This window comes from Dama dama, chromosome 33, assembly GCF_033118175.1.
Source record: "Dama dama isolate Ldn47 chromosome 33, ASM3311817v1, whole genome shotgun sequence".
Classification (NCBI taxonomy): domain Eukaryota; kingdom Metazoa; phylum Chordata; class Mammalia; order Artiodactyla; family Cervidae; genus Dama; species Dama dama.
The window spans coordinates 63,849,772-63,869,706 of NC_083713.1; the positions used below are offsets into that span (position 1 = coordinate 63,849,772).

A 19,935-nucleotide genomic window follows, 5' to 3' on the forward strand; every position below is an offset into this window, starting at 1 on the left:
GGGGGCAGGGGAGGGTTGGATTGGGAGCTGAGGCGAGCTGATGCCAACCATTACATATAGGATGGATAAACAACCAGGTCCTACTGTATAGCACAGGCAACTATATCCAATATCTTGTTACAAACCATAATGGAAAACAAATATGATAAAGAATTTATATATGGATAACTTAATCACTTTGCTGTATACTTGAAACACAACATTGTAAATCAATTATACTTCAATAAAAAAGAATATTATTGCATATGTTATACTAACATTGACTTCATGTGTGCGTGTGCGCTAAGTCACTTCAGTCCTGTCCGACTCTTTGCCACTCTATGGACTGTAGCTTGCCAGGCTCCTCTGTCCATGGGTTTCTCAAGGCAAGAATACTGGAGTGGGTTGCCATGCACTTCTCCAGGGGATATTCCTGACCCAGGGATCAAACCCATGTCTCTCATGTCTCCTGCATTGGCAGGTGAGTTCTTTACATTAGCGCCACCTGGGACTGACTTCATACTACTGACTAAATGTTAATTATGATGCTGACATTACCTTTAAGCACTTTATATTCATTGTCTCATTGAATCTTCTCAAGCACCTGTAAAGCAGATGAAACTATCCTTCACAAAGGATGAGGAAACTGAGGCTCAGAGGTTAAGTAACTGCCCGAGGGGGTGCCGTTGGATCTTAGGTGGAACCAGCCTCCTTTATGTTTATGAAGTAAGCATCCCCTACAGTGGTTCAGAAAGTGCTCTGCATACAGTAGGTATTTAATACATGATGCTGAACTGATCAGGAAAAGTCCAGAGAAGTTAGTTTCTTATATAAAATTCTATAAGATGCATAGGTAGAAAAGCCAAATAAATAGATGCTATAGAAAAACATTTCCCAGTAATTCCTTAATTATTCCTTATCCTTCTCACTTTTTTTTTTTTTGCAGGGGAGCAGGACTATCTTTTATGATCTTTAGGAGAGCTACGTAATTAGGTCAAAGACTCAAGTAACAATTCAAGCTCCTACTACCGTTCATGGGACCCAGGAGTCATGTCAAAAGATGTGCAGAATCCGCACTCATCTGGACACCAGCTCCATTTCCACGTCATGGAACATCCACCAAATCCGCAGGCCAGCCCTTCAACTGGACTGTTTTCTAATGCCAGAGTTAAGCTGACATGGAAATGTTCTAACTACTCAAACGAAGCGCCTGGGATGCTTTCCACACCATCCCGTTCACATTACCAATGGAGAAGAGGGAATAAAAGAAACAACCTTCTGACTTAAAATCGCTTTCACGGCATCCTCGACCTCCTCCTGATTGCCAAGGTCAACGGTCCAAACATGTGGCCGGCCGATGAAAACTTCAGCATAAGGATGCTGTGACGTCAGCTGGAAAAGGAAAAACAGAACTTCAGTCTCACAAACATTGACTTTTTTCAGCCTTCTGTGCCAGGTGAAGTGTAATGCTTTTTATGATTCAGACTTGGACTTGTGTAGGTAACAAGTCATTTTCTGTTCTTCCTCCTGACAATGGAAACCTCCTAAGCACCCCATAAGCATGCATGCAAGCTAACTCGCTTCATTCGTGTCCAACTCTTTGCGACCCGATGGACTATAGCCTGCCAGGCTCCTCTGTCCATGGGATTCTCCAGGCAAGAATACTGGAGTGGGTTGCCATGCCCTCCTCCAGGGGATCTTCCTGACTTAGGGATCAAACCTGCGCCTCTTACCTCTCCTGCACTGGCAGATGGGTTCTTTACCACTGCGTCACCTGGGAAGCCAAGTCAACCCCATAAACAGATAATAATAAATGGGGGAGGGCTCCTTAGCTTCTCTGTTTTTGACCCAGCAGGACATCCACTGGGCCCTCCTAGGTCAGGACTGGATATGCATACCCTCTGGATTCGCACACACAGCACCGACGGGTTCAGGTAAGGAAACCAAGGCTGTTGGTGTGCCCGGCTGGTAGCACCCCTAGAGCCTGTGGGTGACCATCAGGTTCACGTGGGACATTTAAAAAGACACATGGGGACTTCCCTGGTGGTCCAGTGGCTAAGACTTCAGGCTCCCAATGCAGGGGACCTGGGGTTCAGTCTCTGGTCAGGGAACTAGATCCCACATGCCACAACTGAGTTTGCATGTCACAATTAAAAGACTGTGACATGTAAGATGTTAACACAACGAAGACCAACAATCCAGAGTACTGTAACTGAGACCTGTCTCAGGCAGAGAAAAAATATTTTTTTAATTAAAAAATATATATATTAAAAAAAAAAGACACATAGCCAGGCTGTCTTAGACTCTCTGGGCCTGGATCCTGGGCACTTTAGAGGGGATCCTAGGCATCCGGGGGTCCCTGGAGAGTGAGATGTGGGTCATGGCCCTGCCTAAGACCCACAGGGCAGGTCCAGTGATGCTCCATACCCTGAATACCATTTGGAAGAAAGAGTTACAGTGTCATAACCAGGTGATGTGGAGGCTGTTACAAGTGGCTGCTCAGTCCCTCAAATCACACCAAGAAATAATGAACATTATTTCCTCAATTATAGCCCAGTCCTGAAAATCACCTAGATGGAACTAGTATCTATTATAAAATACTGGTTAGGACAGATAAACATGATAAAATTACAATAAAGTCATTACAGGTTTTAAAGTCATAAAGGGATACGTAATGGCACATCTGAAAGGCGACAAATAGAGAAACAAGAAAACCAGGAAAAACAGAATTTTTGGAATAATCATTAGCAGAACATCGGAAACTTAACAGTCATAAAGACAATGTGTGATCAGAAAAGCCAGGAAAGGCAGCTTTTGTTCTAAAGGAGGTTTTATTTTGAAAACAAAGGGCGACCAAAGAGGAATATTGGTAACTCCCAGCTCTCGAAAAATCCAGTTTTTAAGAAAACTAAATTTACCCCTCAAACTCATTCCCACCTTTATTCTTCTATCCCTATAACGGTGTGATATAAAGACAGCATTCTAGACTCTGTGAGCACATGTTCAGTTCTTGAGTCAGCGGGTGCTTTCCTAGTCCCTGGCTGAGGACCAAGGATGCCAGATGCCTTGAGATGGGATAACAGTCCTGCATGGGGCAGAGCTGTCCACTCCCCACAGACCTTCACATGCCTCCCCACTCTCATGTGGGTTCACAGAATCCACTCTTTGGCACAATTTGAACACACATTGAGTTTTCCAGGAACATAACTGCCTATGTAAATCAAAGAGCCTTTGTGCTCTGTTTTATTCAAATTTCACCAACGAGTCATTATTGTTTCAGAAAAATCATGGCTGTAAAGTCAATGCCACCCAGAAGCGCTGGGTCTCCAGGACAATGTACCCTAACTAGTCCATATTTGAAGCTTTCACAGTAATGCTAATTGTGTATATCTGTGTATCTATGCGTAGGCACCTTTCTATTTAGCTTCTCTTTCCTGACGGCAATGATAAGCAAAAAGGGCTGACCAGCTTCAACTCAAGGTCTTATTCCTCTTAAATACAAACATATTCACTGTAAGGAGGCAGAGACACCACTGCTGCCTTCCAGGGTGCTTTTTCGTGGGTATGGGATAGCATTTCTGGACTGTGTATACACAAAATATCTTCTACCTTTCTGCACAGTGTTTTCCTTTTATTTCTCTTTCATATTAGAGTTAGAGAATCAGCCTTTTAAAAAATTATATATGTTAGCAGGGCATACTGTTTATGAATTCATTTCAGGACAGAAAAGTAGATGTAATAATACACGTAAAAGAAGGGGCTGGTTCTCTTTTCTCCTTCAGACCCCAGTATACTCAGAGAACTGGAGGATTCAATGGGCAGCTCTCCATCTTGCTTTTGATCACTCTTCTTTGTGCCTTACCACATGAATGGTGTGCAGGCAATAGTTGGTGGTGGGGAAGGGGGCAGAAGATAAATTACTGAGCCTTCGCTGGCCCCCACTCATACGCTTCTAGATGCAGGGATCCTAGGTTTTATTTTTGCCTCTGCCAGAGTCACACCTCTTGCTAGCCTGCAGTTCCCCATCCATCTGACACGCACCCTCTTCTTTTTGCTCATCTGTGTGCTCAGTGAAAGGAGAGTGACTGCAGGGTCTTAGAGCTGGGGGAACATCCTTTTCTTTTTTTTCAGCACATATTGTAGATTGAGCACATATCACCGAAGCCCCTCGTTGGGCCAGGCACTGTGCTCATCACCCATGCAGACATTATTATCAGGTTTCCCGTATAACAGTGAGGATTCTCAGGTTTAGAGGGGTTTAAAATTCATCAGGACTACATAGCCAGAAAGCAACAGAGCAGATTCAAATCCAGATCCTTCAACAACTTTTTACCTTTTGACAAAAAACGAAGATGACAATTTTAAAAGATGCTCCTGAGTTCTTAAAACAAAGACCAAAAGAAGCTCAATGTAAACACCAGCCTTTTCATCATTTTTTAAAAACTTTCTAACCTAAAAAAAGAAAAATTGCAGGACTGAATGTATGTCTGTATAAGACCTTCCCTGAAGCTGAGCAAAACGTCACACCATTTTCATTTTGTGACCTGGAGAACCAACTAATTAATTCTTCCAATTGAATCAGGGTAAATGAAAGTTGCCGTCAATGTCACTACTTAGCAGTCTGTCTCCCCTCTGACTCTTAAGGTCCCTGCTTATTTACAAGGTTGCTCTAAGCACTTAGAAGATACGAAATGCTGAGCCATTATTATCATGTTCATTTACATTTATGGAGGGTTACTTAATTTTATGAGTAAGGCTTTCTGTGATGCCTTATTCCCCATCTGAATGTTACACTCCTCCTTGTTAATTTATTGAGAACCATCTGGTTTGAGACACTTCGTTGTATATCCATTAGTATGTTTACTGAAGTATATAGTTTGTAAAAGTCATGAAAATCTTATTAACTATGAGACATTATTTCAGAGTGGCCATTAAATCTCCAGGAAGAACATGAGTTCTCTTTGTGGAAGAGGAAACCCTGGAGCCAGAGAATTTCCAATGGCTTATAAAATGTGAGAATAATGATCAAGAACCTGCTAATATGTTTCCCAATATAAAGATTAAAATACAATTCATATTAAAGTATAACTTGAACCAACCACACTATACTTAAGGCACATGGAACTTCTTTTCCTAAGTATGCAGAGTATGGTTTTAAAAAGGGGTCCAATGAAGGGGATATCAGTTCAATCCCTGGTTGGGGAACTAAGATCCCACATGTCTCAGGGTGATGGAGCCCATAAGGTCTAGAGCCTGTGTTCCAAAACAAGAGAAGCCTGCACGCAGCAAGTAGAGAGAAGCCCCTGTGGAGCAACAAAGAGCCCACATGCCGCCAAAAAATAAAAATGGGTCCAATGCAAAAATAAAAACAAAGCTTTTTCCCCCCTAAATACTAAGAAAAATTTAGACTTCTCTTCAAATGAAGGCAAAGAAGAGACATAGATATAATTTATATGATGCATTTATATGGATCAATTGTTGCTTAGCGCAAAAGATTAGCTAGGGCACAAAAAGATGGCTATGCAATTATATACGCTTCGGTTAGAATTTTTCAATTTGTTGAGGGGGAAAAAAATGATACCTTCTAGGGATTCTTTTTTTTTTTTTCCCCTTCTAGGGATTCTTGACCCTTAGAAATCTGTACAAGTGTTGATAGCTCTTTCCCAATTAAAAGCATCTTTGGTATATGTGCTGCCGAAGTGGGCACTAAAAGCATCTTTGATCAGGGGGATTCTGTGAGCTGAAAGAGCAGAGTGCAGTGGCCCACGTGTCCATGAGGTCAGGTTCACTGGCTCCTCTCAAAGCTGAGTCACGTCGCTGGCTATCAGCCTGCTCTCTGCACCGTCTCCAGCAGAGAAGGAAATGGACATCAGATGGAACCTGCCCTCCTGCATAAAGCAAAGTGACCTGCTTGGGGTTTCCCTCCAACTCATCAACATTCATGTTTCTCAAACTCAAAACCCACCTCTTCTTTTCCCTTAAAGCACAGCTCCTCCACCATCCCCATCTCAGCTAACCCAGCCTACCCACCACCTGGCAACACTCCAAGTTAACTAGACTTCTTTAATGTACTCAGTTATTTCCTTACACATTCCCATTGATTAAGCATCATTCCCAAATCAGTCTGAGCTCCTGGGAACAGGAAATGTGTCTTGATAAGTTCCCTTAATGTAGTAACTTAGTACCACAGACCCTGTGGGGATACAGTGAACATCTGTCAGCTGACCTCTGCCTCCCAGCCCTCCTGTGGGGGCCCATGGCTGATGGAGTCACCTGTGGGAGATCACTCGTTGAGCAGCTATTGAAAGGCTCCGCCAGTGCCACTCTAACTTGGGTCTCATTCCAGCACTGGTGGGACCATGTGAAGGAACAGGAGGAACCAAATGCCTGGGCGACAGCTCCAACACCTATTCCCTTTTTATGCTGTGAAGGATGAAAACCCTCTATCATCTCAAAAAAGAAGTAAATTACTAAAGGAATACAACTGACAGGATGAACACACTCAGCAACTGCAGCCTGGCTGATCTGATCTATGTATCATCACATTACATCACATCACACACTGGGAAAGGGTTAGATTGTGTTTAAGAGGGGGGCCTACATTTTTTTTTTCCCAGGAAAAAGTAGTCAGTTGCAACACAGTGCTATCAAAATCTTCATGAATCAAAATGTAAATTATTATCTAATTCTAATGATCTAGAAGGTACCAATCTAAAACACTTTTGATAACTCATTTCCCAAAGGCTTGTATATAGAAACTGCAATAAGAAGAGATGGGTTTCTTTGCTTTCCACGCACTTAAAAAAAAAAAAATTAAGATGATGGAAAAATCACCATTAGAATACCACTGTAATAATGGTTGCAAGCAAGATCTACTGACACATGGTAAAAATAAATGGTCAAAAGTTGGAGGATCTACAACAGGCTGAAGGGTAGGGTGGGGCGAGAGATGGGAGGGAGGTCTGAGAGGGAAGGGACATGGGTGTACCTATGGCTGATTCTTGTTGATGTAAGACAGAAAACTGGAAAATTCTGTAAAGCAATTATCCTTCAATTAAAAAATTAAAAAAAAAAAAAAAGGAGTTGGAGGATATTTGCATGGTTTCAAAGTACTTCCCCCCAAAATAGAAAAAATTAGTAACTTCACAGTGGAGAAAAGCTGGCAAACATGACCTTGACCAAGTGATCAAGGTTACATCATCAGTAACAAGACACTGACATCACTAGCCCCCTGATATGATACACTGAGGTCACATCACTTCTGCAGGATTCTTGCCAAAAATGTCTAACCTTAAACTAATCAGGAGAAAACACCAGTCAAATCTAAATTGAGGGACAGTGTTTAGAATCACTGACTGGTACTCAAAAATGTCGAGGTCATAAATGACAGTAAAAGATTAAAGAACTGTCACAGCTTGGAGGAGACTAATGAGACACGACAAGTAAAGCCCATGTGGGATTCTGCACCAGAAAAGGGATGTTCGTGGAAAAACTAGTGAAATCCAAACAAAGTCTGTAGCTTAGATAATGCTAGGGTACCAATGTTAATTTCTTGGTTGTGACAATTACACTGTAGTTTTATAATATGTTGCCATTAGTGGAAGCTGCCTGAAGCACATAACCAAACTCTGTACTATTTTTGCAACTTTTCCATAAGACTGAAATTATTTCAAAATAAATAAAAAGCAAGTTCCAACAATTCTGCCCATAGGTATATATACCACAAAGAACTGAAAGCAAGGATTCAGACAGATACCTGTATGCCCGCGTTCACAGCAGCATTATTTGTAACAGACAAGAAATGGAAACAACCCAAGTGTCCATAAACAGATGAATGGATACATAAAATGTGGTCCATTCATACAATGAAGTACTATTCAGCCTTAAAGAGGAACAAGATTCTGACACATGCTACAACATGAATTAACCTTGAAGACCCGCTTAGTGACATAAGCCAGTCAGAAAAGGACAAATGCTGCAAGATTCCACCTATATTAGGTACCTAGGAGAGGTAAGAGACAGAAAGTAGGGTAGTGGTTACTATTTTATTCAGGGCTAGGGGAATGGAGAATGGGGCATTATTAGTAATGTACAGAGTTCTTGTTTGGAACAATAAATGTTAAAAGATAGTAGTGAGTGGTGATGATTACATGATATTGCAAATGTGCTGAATTCCAGTGAACTGCCCACTCAAAAAAGGTTAAAATCATAATTTTTCATTGTGTATAATTTATTGCAAAAAGTGGAAAAAAATACTGAAAATCACAAATAATTATCCAATTTAGGCAGACATAGAACTTCACAGGTTTCCTACACTCAAATGAAAACAGAGGAATGACTTGATAACCCACACTTTTTCCCCAGAGCTCCAAAGTTTCAAAATCAGTCATAGGCTAAAGCACAGATGCCTAAATTGAGATGTTCTCACTGCTGGAGAGTATCTTTTCGAAATTTTCCAAAGAATAAGTTCTTAAAGAATAAGGCTGAAGGTTCCTGATCTGTGCCCTGGTGCCTCCCACAGCATGTGAAGTCCAAACACTGTTGAGCATTAAATAGTCCTGAGGAATGACCTCCCCCTCGCCCCTCCAAAATGAAGAATTCAAATTCATAATATTAGCAGAAGGAAAAAGAAGGCAAACACGCACGCGCGCGTGCACACACACACACACTCTCTCACTGACACAGCCCATTAACCTTTGTCAGAGGTTATCTGGCCACAGGTCCATCTTTTTTCAGGATAATCTGTGGTCCTGCTGATCTTTCCCCATCTCCTTTGGCCCTTTCACCAATGATGGGGAGGGTCAAAGAAAAGAACTCTCAAAATAATCAACTCTATTAACTGGTCAGCTCTCTGACTGGTAAAGAGTAATCATGGAAAACGTGCTTTATTCACTGGGGGTGTTTCAGGAGAATTGTCCTATAAAGGTTTGAAAGTAGCAGAGTTGAAAGCAGTATGCTTTAAGAACATGTCTGGGGGTCGGGGTGGGGAGGGTTGCACAGCAGAATCATCCTTTTGTCCTGAATGATAGGGGCACTGGGACAACTCAACACTTAGAGGTTTCCTCCTCACAAGCAGCCCGCAGAGCCACTTACTAACTAAATAAATACGAAATAATAAGAAATTGATCTTACTGTTCCTTGCACATGCTTGTTTTCTAACCAGATATAGAAATACCCAGCTTGGTCACTCACATGCACTTTTGTTTATTGTCCCAAATAGAATCCAACTGCCTTCAACAGTGATTCATTCCCCGTGGTGGGTTTTCAAAAGAACCCCTGAAGGCAATTCAGATAAGGCTTCTGCAAACAGTTCAAACAACAGCAGAACTGCTTCTCAGGGTGGTGCTGGCTGACAGTCAGCTAAAATACCAGGCACACTATTTAGTCACTTCTGATACGTCACTTCTCTTAAGGATGATGATTCTTTAAGGAAGGACGCCACAGCCCACTTTTTATTCCCCAAAGCTCATCACAGAGAGTAGGTCCTTTAAAAATACCCATTAATGATCAAAAAGGATACATGCACCCGAGTGTTCATTGTAGCAATGTTTACAATAGCCAAGACATGGAAGCAATCTAAATGCCCATTGGCAGAGGAACGGATAAAGATGTGGTACACATATACAATGGAATATGACTCAGCCATTAAAAAGAAGGAAATAATGCAATTTGCAGCAACATGGATGGACCTAGAAAGTGTCACACTGAGTGAAGTAAGTCAGACAGAGGAGAAATATTCTATGACATCCCTCATATGTGCAATCTAAGAAGAAATGTTACAAATGAATTCACAAAACAGAAAGAGAATCACAGGCTTATAGAACGAACTTATGGCTTCTGGGTGAAAGGACGGAGGAGAGAGATAGTTACGGAGTTTGGATAACCAACAAGGATCTACTGTATAGCACATGGAACTCTGCTCAATGTTACGTGGCAGCCTGGATGGGACAGGAGTTGGGGGGAGAATGGATACATGAGTCCCTTTGCTGTTTACCTGAAACTACCACATTTTTAATTGGCTATAAACCAAAATACAAAATAAAAAGTTAAAAAAAAACCTGTTAACCAGTTGATTTTCTTTTTATTCCATAAACTAATTATTCAGAAAAATAGAGTGCAGCCAATTAGAAGGCTGGAGATATCCATTCAAATTAAGATGGAGATGGGGTAGGGTGAAAAGACCCCATATTTTGTAGATGGATGGAAATTAGACTGGATCTTGCCTCTGAAACTACCTAGTGAGGGGACGTAATCAAGCCCTCCATGTCTGAGTCCCTATACACCCTCCTCCTTCCACCCAACTGTATTAAGTTCCCTACATACAAATGAGTTCCATTCTGAGAGCACGTTCGAAAATCTAGTTTGTTTGTTAAGTTCAACAAAGGTAACCGAGGTCCCTAACCAACACAATTGGCTATACAGTCGTACTGTGATAGGTTTATAATACTTTTCACACAAATAATATGTAAAAACAAATACAAAAAGTAAAGAAAACACTTTTAATCTTATAGTACAGTATCTTAGAAAGTGTAAGAGCTGGCATAGAGGGGCTGACACCAAGTGAACAGGCAAGTACCAGCTACATCACTGCTGCTTTTATGCTTGCTTCTGCACATCCTGGGCTTGAAATAAAGATACTATCCTACTGTACTCTACAGAATACTGCAAAGTACACAAAAGCACAACTGCTTGGAGAGATGCAAGCACACGGGACTGCATCCCAGGCACGTGAACTCAAGTGATTGATTCGTGAACATACGCTCGCATCTTTGAAGGTTCAAAACTTGAAGGTGCCTATGTAGGGGAGTTACTGTACGTGAAATGAAGTTGGCAATACCTACCGTCCAAGGCTCTGAGGTTCAAATGGGCTCCTAGCACTCAATAAAGAGGTACCATTCATACGAGTGAAAGCAGAATTGAGTTTTATAGATGCTTACCTCTCTCAGAGTTGGCTTGCCAATGAAAAAGTCTGTGTTTTTGCTGCTTTTGGGTGGGTTGAACTTGGGATTCAGAAAAGCACATCCATTTGCAATGGCCTCCAGGGGAGCTGGGCCCTCGTACGGGAACCCAAGCCCAACAAACAGCTGTAAGACAGAGAAGAACATCACACGTCAACACATCGAGCGGGACTGGCTCACAGGGGTCTCCTCTGGGCTCCACGCCTGTGCAGACGCCACTGAGACTGGGAAGTTCCAAGGCCCTGGGGAGCTGGGGTGATGAGAAGCCGGCTTACAAGAGGACCTGAAAAACAGGACCAGGGACCTTTAAAGGCCCAGGAAGGTGCTCAGGTCATGAAGAATTTCACTCCTTTGTGAAAAAAAAAAAAAAAAGAAAGGAGTAAGAGTCAGGGTGGGTAGTTGAGGGGGTAGGGAGGCGGGGGTATTCAAAGAAAAACAACAACAAAACTCAAGACTCAACAATAATCTTTCTGTAATGCAACAGGAGACACGACTGGAAAAACACTTGCTTAACTAAACAGAAGGTTTCTTCATTGAACCTAAGGAACAACAGGCCCTTTCAGGGATGCCGGGCACAGGGACAGAAAGGTCGCTCGGCAGTGTGATTTCAGTTCCCATGGAGCTGCTTGGAAATGATGGTAGGTCAGCAAACACAGGTTTTCATAATGGGGTTTTCACTGGGGGACATCAACATCTTGGTTTTTATTTTCTTCTTGATGTGGGGAGAGGGTGTAGAGCTGTGACTGGGCCAGGCTTTCCCTTGCCAGCAAGTAAACCCTGAGTTGTCCCCACAGCAGACAACAGATGGCAGCAAAAACACATCTCAGAATCCTTGTAGAGACCGCGGCGGCCCAGAGCCCCGGTGACAAAAGGAACTTGCTGCAGTTCAGTGGCACTGATTTGGAACCAGAAATGAAGCATCATCACATAGAAAGCCCTCCCTGTGTACCCGCCTCCCAGGGTGTTTCTCACGGCTGGGGGCTGTGCGTCCTGACGGGCAGGGTCTGAGTCTGGTCTTGGTGACATGTGAGATCTCCCTAGCCACATGACGGAGCTGCTCCTGAAATCTCTCCAGTCTCTGAGGCACGGCCAGTGGCAAAGGATAACTGGGCCCCAGAGCGTCCTTTCCTTCCGCCATCACATTGGGCTAGGCCCCAAAAGTGAAGGAAGCTGCTGGCTTGGACATGGCTGGATGCTTGATTCTCTTTTCCTGAGTCCTCTCCTCAGCTATCCTATCTCTGCAGCTTTAATTGAATGATGATTTGGAATGGTTCTGTCTAGAGAGCCCTGAGTACAAGCTGCTGGGTTCCCCAGGCAACACTGGAAGATAAAGCATGTATGTGCTGGGCACCCAATGCCAGGGCTTAATCCAGTGTGGCCCACGTTGGCCATACTGAAGAGGCAGGAAGGCCCCACAGGGAATTTTCTGGGACAAGAAACTAAAATCTCAGGTTTTTCCTATAACTGTATGTTCTTTTGCACAGAACAGCATACTGAAGTGCTTTGTTGTTTTGGAAGAATAATCTTTCATAACTTGTAGACCTTGAGATGATTCTCAGAGACATCCGCAGGGGAAGGAACTGTGGAGGAAAAGCTTTGAGAAGCCAGCTGAGCTCCCTCTGCTGGTGGGGGTCGTTTCTCCTGGAGCAGAAGAGCCAGAGACACAGAGGGGTAGGAAACACGGCGGCCAGATCCTGGAAGCTGTCTGGTATGAGGGGCATCTCCCCCACCATTTGGAGGCCCCGATTTTGCATCTTATTATGTAGCTAACTTTATTTTCTTGGGCTCCCAAATCACTGTGGATGGTGACTGCAGCCCCGAAATTAAAAGACGCTTGCTCCTTGGAAGAAAAGCTATAACAAACTTAGACAGCATATTAAAACGCACAGAGATCACTTTGCCGACAAAGGTCCATCTAGTCAAAGCTATGGTTTTTCTAGGAGTCATGTATGGATGTGAGAGTTGGACCAAAAAGATAGCTGAGCACCAAAGAACTGATGCTTTTGAACCGTGATGCTGGAGAAGACTCTTGAGACAAACCAGTCAATCCTAAAGGAAATCAACCCTGAATATTCATTAGAAGGACTGATGCTGAAGCTGAATCTCCAATACTTAGGCCACCTGATGCGAAGAGCCAACTCAATGGAAAAAACTCTGATGTTGGGAAAGATTGAGGGCAGGAGGAGAAGGGAACGACAGAGGATGAACTGGTTGGATAGCATCACTGACTCAATGGCTATGTGTTTGAGCAAACTCTGGGAGATAGTGAAGGACAGGGAACAACCTGGCATGCTGCAGTCCATGGGGTCACAAACAGTCAGACATGACTGAGCGACTGTACAACATGTAGCTAACAGGAGTTAGATTGTCAGAAAGAGCTTATGTGTACAGGGTATGGCCTGTGCATGCAGCTTAGGGCTGGGGGATAACTGACAACAGTAGAAGAAATGAAGGAACTGGTGGGAAGATCTATTCCAAGACATCCCAGCTTCATTAAACATGAAGAATCCAGGGGATACTATCCTTGAGGCTTTTGATCTCTGTGATCTGTCATCCCTGGCAGATTTAGGGGAGGAGGTGATGGCTCTCCAGGGAAAAAAGGACCTCTATCAGGCTGTGGCTGGACTCAGGAAAGCACAGGGTTTCCAGATCCTGAAAGATGCAGAGAGGGGTCTCCATTGGTTTAACTAGAGACCATAGTATTTCCTAACCTCTGAAAATCAGGGCCTGCCATGAAGCGCTGACACTGTCATCAACACTAAACTGCAAAGAATAACTTTGGAGGAAATGCAGGAACCACAATGCTTGTCTATTTAAATAGAAAATCCTGGAAAAAGAAATTTAATTAGCTCCTTCAGACCTACCAATCTGAACCCATTAATTAAAAGGATTTGAGGCTGTTGCTTAATGGACTCGAATGTGACCTAGGTTTAATTATATCTGAATAACAATTTGCACCATCTCTTCTGCCCTGCTGGCAACTGAGTATCTCAGTACACATAAAATAAACACTTTGGGCTAACTCTCCAAAGCCTCACCAGTTCATAATGAATTTTAAGCAAATACCACACAACTTCTTGGCAATGAGTCTTCGTCACACTAATTAGGATCACAGGAAATGCACCACTTGCAAACACTAAAACAACAGTTCTTTGTCCCTTCTGTCAACAAACAACTTTTCTTCTTGCTTCCTGTGTACTCATTACCTGTGACATTCTAATGTAGCAGATGTATTAAGGTCAAATAGCATACTTGAGGATCGAATGACAATAGGATAGGCAGAGAGAGTCTGTCACCACCAAGGGCATTCTGTGAACTTGTGAGGGCTTATGGTCTTGCCACACACTGGCACTTAACCACACTAAATTGCTTTTCCCCCAACTCCCCACTCCCCATCATTCTGCCCACTTAGATTTCCTTAGCACAGGAACAAGAGAGACACTGCAAGAATGCATTCAAGTGCAAAGGCTCAACTCAGGAGGAAGCAGCATGTTTTATTGATACTTCCTCTTGTCTTCAGAAGCCTAGACTGTAATGAGGATATTCCAGATGACAGAACATCTCCATGGCTGCAGCTTGACTCCATCAATGAGCGTTTCTAAATAGAGCTCTAAATTACATGCTCTAAAATTTAACTTTTGAGCTAATACTAAGGAAGAGAGAAGAGATGAAGCTCCAGGACTGGGACATCCCTAGGTATCGACAGAGTTCAGTTAAACTATTCAGATTTTCACTCTGTGTGAAAGGAGGAACGAAAATTGTTTTAAACCGCTAAGTGGAGTAGTTGACAAAGAATCCCTTAAGTGTAGATAAAGGTAGTTCTTAGACATCAGTGCATGTATGTGGAATCTAGAAAAAATGGTACAGATGAACTTATTTGCAAAATAGAAAGGGGTGGGAAGAACTGGGATATTGGGATTCACATATATACACTGATGAGAAATTTCTCTATAGTACAGGGAACTCTACTTGCTCTGTGGTGACCTAAACAAGAAGGAAATTCAAAAAAGAGGAATATATGTATATGCATGGCTGATCTACTATGATGTACAGCAGAAGCTAATACAACATCATGATGCAACTACACTCCAACTGAAAAATTTTGTTTTTCAAAAGGTAGTTGTTAGGCAGATTCCATGGCTGCGGTCAGTTTCCAGGCTCTCTCTCTCTCTCAAGTGGAATATCCAGGATAACCCAAACCAGGAGATTGCATGCCCAACTGACACTTTTCTGACTTGTTTTCATTAGCCAAGTTGATGGAGTCAATCAGGATGGAGTCTGAGCAACCAGTCAACCTCAGTTTATCCAACAGATAGATCATCAACACAAAGTGATCCGGACAGCAAAGTGATTAAGAACACAAGCTCTGGAGTCAGGTTGACCGGGTTTCTAAGCCTGACTGTATCATCTCCTAGCTATGTAACTGTGAGAAATTGTTGCATGCTTCTCTCCGTGGATTATCTGAGGTCCAATGATAATGCATTTTCTCTAGTTACAGGTCTCAGTCAAGGTAACACACGCTCTCTGAACCTGTCTCTTCATGTGTAAAATGGTTGAAAGCAATAGTGCTTTATTTCATGGGGCTGCTGTGAGGATTCAAGGAGATATTTCACAGAAAGGATGTATTCCAAGGTGTGGCTCTTGCACTAGTGTTTAGTGAACACTAAGTCCAAACCCAAGTTCCACTTGGTACCCCTACGGGCCACATGCTGTGGCTAAGGTTTACTTGTTTACCTTTCAAATAATGCTTGGGAATCATTATTTGGTAACAGGTATCCCTTTTATATGTTTAAATAGAATCTACACAAGGCTGGGTATGGAGAAATTTTATTTTCCTGATAAGTGATGCTTTCATGTAACCCAAAGGGTCTCTCTCTGGACATCTGTCTTTCGTTCAGTACTGAAAGAAGAGACAACAGTGGCCAAAATCTCTCCCCTATATTTTTAGCTACTCCCTCTCCTGATCTCCAGGATTCCCTGGTGGCTCTGATGGTAAAGAGTCTGCCTGCAATGCAGGAGGCCAGAGTTCTGTCCCTGGGTCTGGAAGGTCCCCTGGAGAAGGAAATGGCAACCCACTCCAGTATTCTTGCTTGGAAAATCCCATGGATGGAGGAGACTGGTGGGCTATAGTTCATAGCATCACAAAGAATTGGATATGACTGAGCGACTACACTTTCACTTTCTCCTGACTGCCATAAGCTCCTAACCAAAACTATCTGAAAACTGTCTCCTAAAGATCCACAAGGACAAAGGAGACAAAGGTAATATTTGCCAAGCAGGTTTAAGTGCCCAAGGTTAGTTGAATGCTAAATCCAAGTCCGTTTCCTGGAGACCAGCTCATTGGGCAGACTCCCAGACTATACCTAGCTACTTACGTGACCTTCCAGAAACAAAACAAAACATATAGCAACATCAAAACCACACGATTGGTTTGTGCAAAGTCTCGGCACTTTGGTCATTTGGAAGCCCCAGCACAAAATCAAATGCATCACAATTTGCACTGCAGATCCATGACTTTGAAGATGAGGAGTAACAGAACATTCAAATGCATGTACAACTACAGATGCTGACCATCTTCAACTGTGCCTGCGTGAAATGTCTACACGAAAAGGCAGTTCAGGTGCACCTCCTTGGAGAAGCCTCCCCTGCCCACCTCTCTCATTCCAAGTCCACGCCAGGCTGACCACTCAGCTCTCAACAGTGAGGAGGCATCACAGGCCTGCTCACTACCACAGTAAGATGGGCTCTAATGGTACTGAGGTCAGAGGACTTTGGTGATGGAGAGATAATTCATGGAAAGGGCTTAGCACAAGGAAAGGTTAGAGAAAATGGGTGTAAAACCCCGTGGTCACGTGTATCATGGTAACATGAACCAGATAAATGTGTTACAACTGGCTCCTGCCCTCCACGTGGGCTCAACTTGGTACTTCCCTGATGTCATCAATCACAGGGTAACATTTTCCACAACCGAATGGCTGACCCTGCATATGAGGGGTCCCACATAGTGAGGTCTCCTGTTGGGATCACTTTTTTGTTTTCATTATTACTCCTCCTACCTGTGTACTTTTCACAGTTAAGTCACCTAGTTACCTGTCTGCCTCCTCTGCCACAGTGCTATCCTCCTGTAGGCACGACTGCCTTAGTCTACCCCAGATCCGGAAGGCCCAGCACAAGTCCTGGAATATATTCTGTACTTCACCAACATGTGTCAGATAAATGGGCAAAAGAGTAAATATTGCCAGATCTTCCAGCAATTGAGCATCCCTGTAAGGAGAGGATGAGCAATTTTTGTGTGCTATTTCTGTGTGAGGAGGTACTTTTGTTCTTGAAGTCACAGAGGTTATTGAATCCTATGTCCAAACATTCTTCACTTTACGTACATATGTGTGAGGGGAGGGGAGAGGATGGAAGGTGCGTGTATGTGTACACAAATTACTCCCCATCCAGTTAGAATGAAAATGGCTTTTGCAACCAGTCACTTGCTTGACTGCCTGAGGGTAAATATTTCAGTATCTGAAACAGACATAGAAGATGGATTGCTCCATCAGTAAGCTCACTCTTGAGCTCTCTCACAGGGCCTGGAGATGTGGGCACACCACAGGGAGACAGGTAGGCATTGGGTATCAGAAGGACCTAGTCCCCTGCTGGGGAGACCTTAGAGATCAAGGCACACGATTCTTGAGAAAAGCAAGAAATCATTCCTAAGGGCATGGGCCCAAGACCCCAGATGACCAGTGGACTTCTCTTTGTCTCCTTCATCATTCTTTATACAGTTACCGGAAGGCCTCTACAAGCCGGGCCCCGAGAAGGCACTGCCAACAGAACAAGCGGAGCCCTTGAATTCTCATGGAGCTGCGCAAGGAGTCTGTTCCATCTCTGGTCCCTGGGCAGAGGTTGCCTGGAGCCCAGGGTTTTTGAGAGAGCTTGTGCAACCACATCCAAGCTTGTGGGATGAGCCACAGTTGATTGAAGAGACCAGACTCAAGGATGGGTTAGAACAGGGACAGAAGTGCACACTGCCTGTCTTCCAACCCTGTCTATGCTTCTTGGGGAGCCCCACAGCTAAGCTGCTGAGATGACCTGGTGGGGATACAGGGCCGTCACTCCCTACCAAGGGCTGGAGGGGGACATGGCCAGAGGTGTGGGTAGAAAAGGTGCGTGGCAACAGCAGGAGCAGAGTTGCTACTTCCTCTGAGTTCACACAGGCACAATATGTTCTCGACTTTCACTGTCAGAAATGGGGGTTCCCATTTGGGCTCACTCCGAATGGTCCTCCAACCCAGCGTGGGAAGTGAATGCCCCGTTTCATAAGGAAATTCCCTAGTGAGATTGAAAGCGGGGTATGTGGGCACAGAGAGGTGAAATTTGGGAAATGGAAGAAAGAAACCTCATTAAGAGAGATGGGGTTTGAAGCTAAAAATTAAAATGTGCCACCCCATTCAGCCCTTAACTGCTGGCTTAAGTTGCTCTCCTGGATTTTGCTGGCCTGAATGGCTTGTCTACAGTCTTCTGATACATCATGAGTTCATCCACATGTATATGTCTATTAGAAGAGTCTTCCAGATTCAACAATTTCCCAGCTCTTTGAGCCCTGATGTGAAGGCGACACGGATCCCATCCTGTCTCCAGAGGCTCCGTGTACCTGGGCCCCTCCTGGCACGCCAGGACAAAATTCTGCTGAGCAGACGGTTTCCTGGCTTGATGCAGAGATTCAAAGATGGTTCATAAAGAAAAATAATGAGTCAGAAGCTGATTATGCATCCATCATTTCAATCTGTGTCTAGACCTCGAGGGGCACCCGACCCACTTCCCGCTCTCATAACAAGTCTGAGGAGCGTGCAAGTCCCATTTATTCCATGCGCATTTGCTTCTCTGCATCCCCAGTTCTCCACTTTCGATGTGGATTGGAATAAATCGCTTTTAAATTGCTCAGAGACACTGAGGAAGGAGTTAGAGGCAGAAAGGGTTATAAATGCAAAGCCTGACTAGTCTTTAGTGTCATTATTCCAAAGCCCAAGATTCATTCATTTCACTGCCTGCTGCTGTGTTCTGGGTATATGGGGAGGCTCAGAGATACACTGCCTCATTTTCATCGCATTTACCAACTGTTTTAGCCGTAATTCTACTTGGAGAGCTTTCATATATGCTAGTCAGAGGAACAGGCAATACAAAATGGGATCAGCGACATCCTCTGAGAGTACCAGTTTTTCAAGAATAAATAGTTGCTTCTTGCACTCAAAATTTCAATGTAATCCTTGGTTCCTGGGCAATATCTTATATCATGGCCCAGGCCTTCCAGACCCGCTCTCTGCTCCTCCCCAAATACCAGGGACCCCAGCTTCAGCCTATTTCGCATTCTCTAACAGGGTAAGTGGATGGTCGGTAAGGAAGGGTTCTTTTAAGATCTACAAAGCTGAGTAAGACATTCATGAGGCTGGGTTAACATAAGCACGTGAGACAGTGATGATGGAGAACCAGTGCTGCCAAATGTACTTTTAAAGGAGCCTGAGCTGTTTCCACATTCTGATGTGGGGGAAACTAAAATGAGGCAAAAACAGCACTGCCGCCAAAGAGCCCTGACATTCTAATGCCTCCAAACGTCCTCCTAAGACAGAAGGTGAACGCAAAGTCAACAGCACAAACCGGTGGGCACACTTCACTCTGGAATGGCCCCTGTCGTCAGCCTGCAGATGACCTTGTATGGAAATGAAATCTTAAGCAAACCAGATCTTTGGCCAAGAAGAGAAAGCCATCAAATGAATGTATTCAGGGCACCACATGCATGACTTGGGAGGTAGCAATGTTCAAATGCAGAAAGGAGATGCAGATTCTTTCAGCTGGTGAGTATCCATTGAATGTTCTTATGTTCATGCGTTTATTCATTAGGATGGTTCATGGAGGGCCTAGCAGAGCTTTGATTTGCTACCCCCGCACCAAAAAAATATCCTGAGTCATGGTTATCTCCAGGGTGACCTCCGTGACTGCGGACAAGCCCAAC

General features: G+C 43.6%; 1 protein-coding gene across 8 annotated transcripts in view; it reads right to left on the reverse strand.

The window, feature by feature from the left end:
- MGAT5 (alpha-1,6-mannosylglycoprotein 6-beta-N-acetylglucosaminyltransferase) overlaps positions 1-19,935 on the reverse strand; it is a 389,158-nt gene that overhangs the window by 34,242 nt on the left and 334,981 nt on the right. For all 8 annotated transcript variants that reach the window (XM_061135085.1, XM_061135082.1, XM_061135078.1 and 5 more), the window contains 2 exons: positions 10,917-11,063; positions 1,255-1,371 (listed from right to left, as the gene is read on the reverse strand). In XM_061135085.1, the coding sequence (XP_060991068.1) occupies positions 1,255-1,371; positions 10,917-11,063 (264 nt within the window). The remainder of the gene's footprint in view (positions 1-1,254; positions 1,372-10,916; positions 11,064-19,935) is intronic.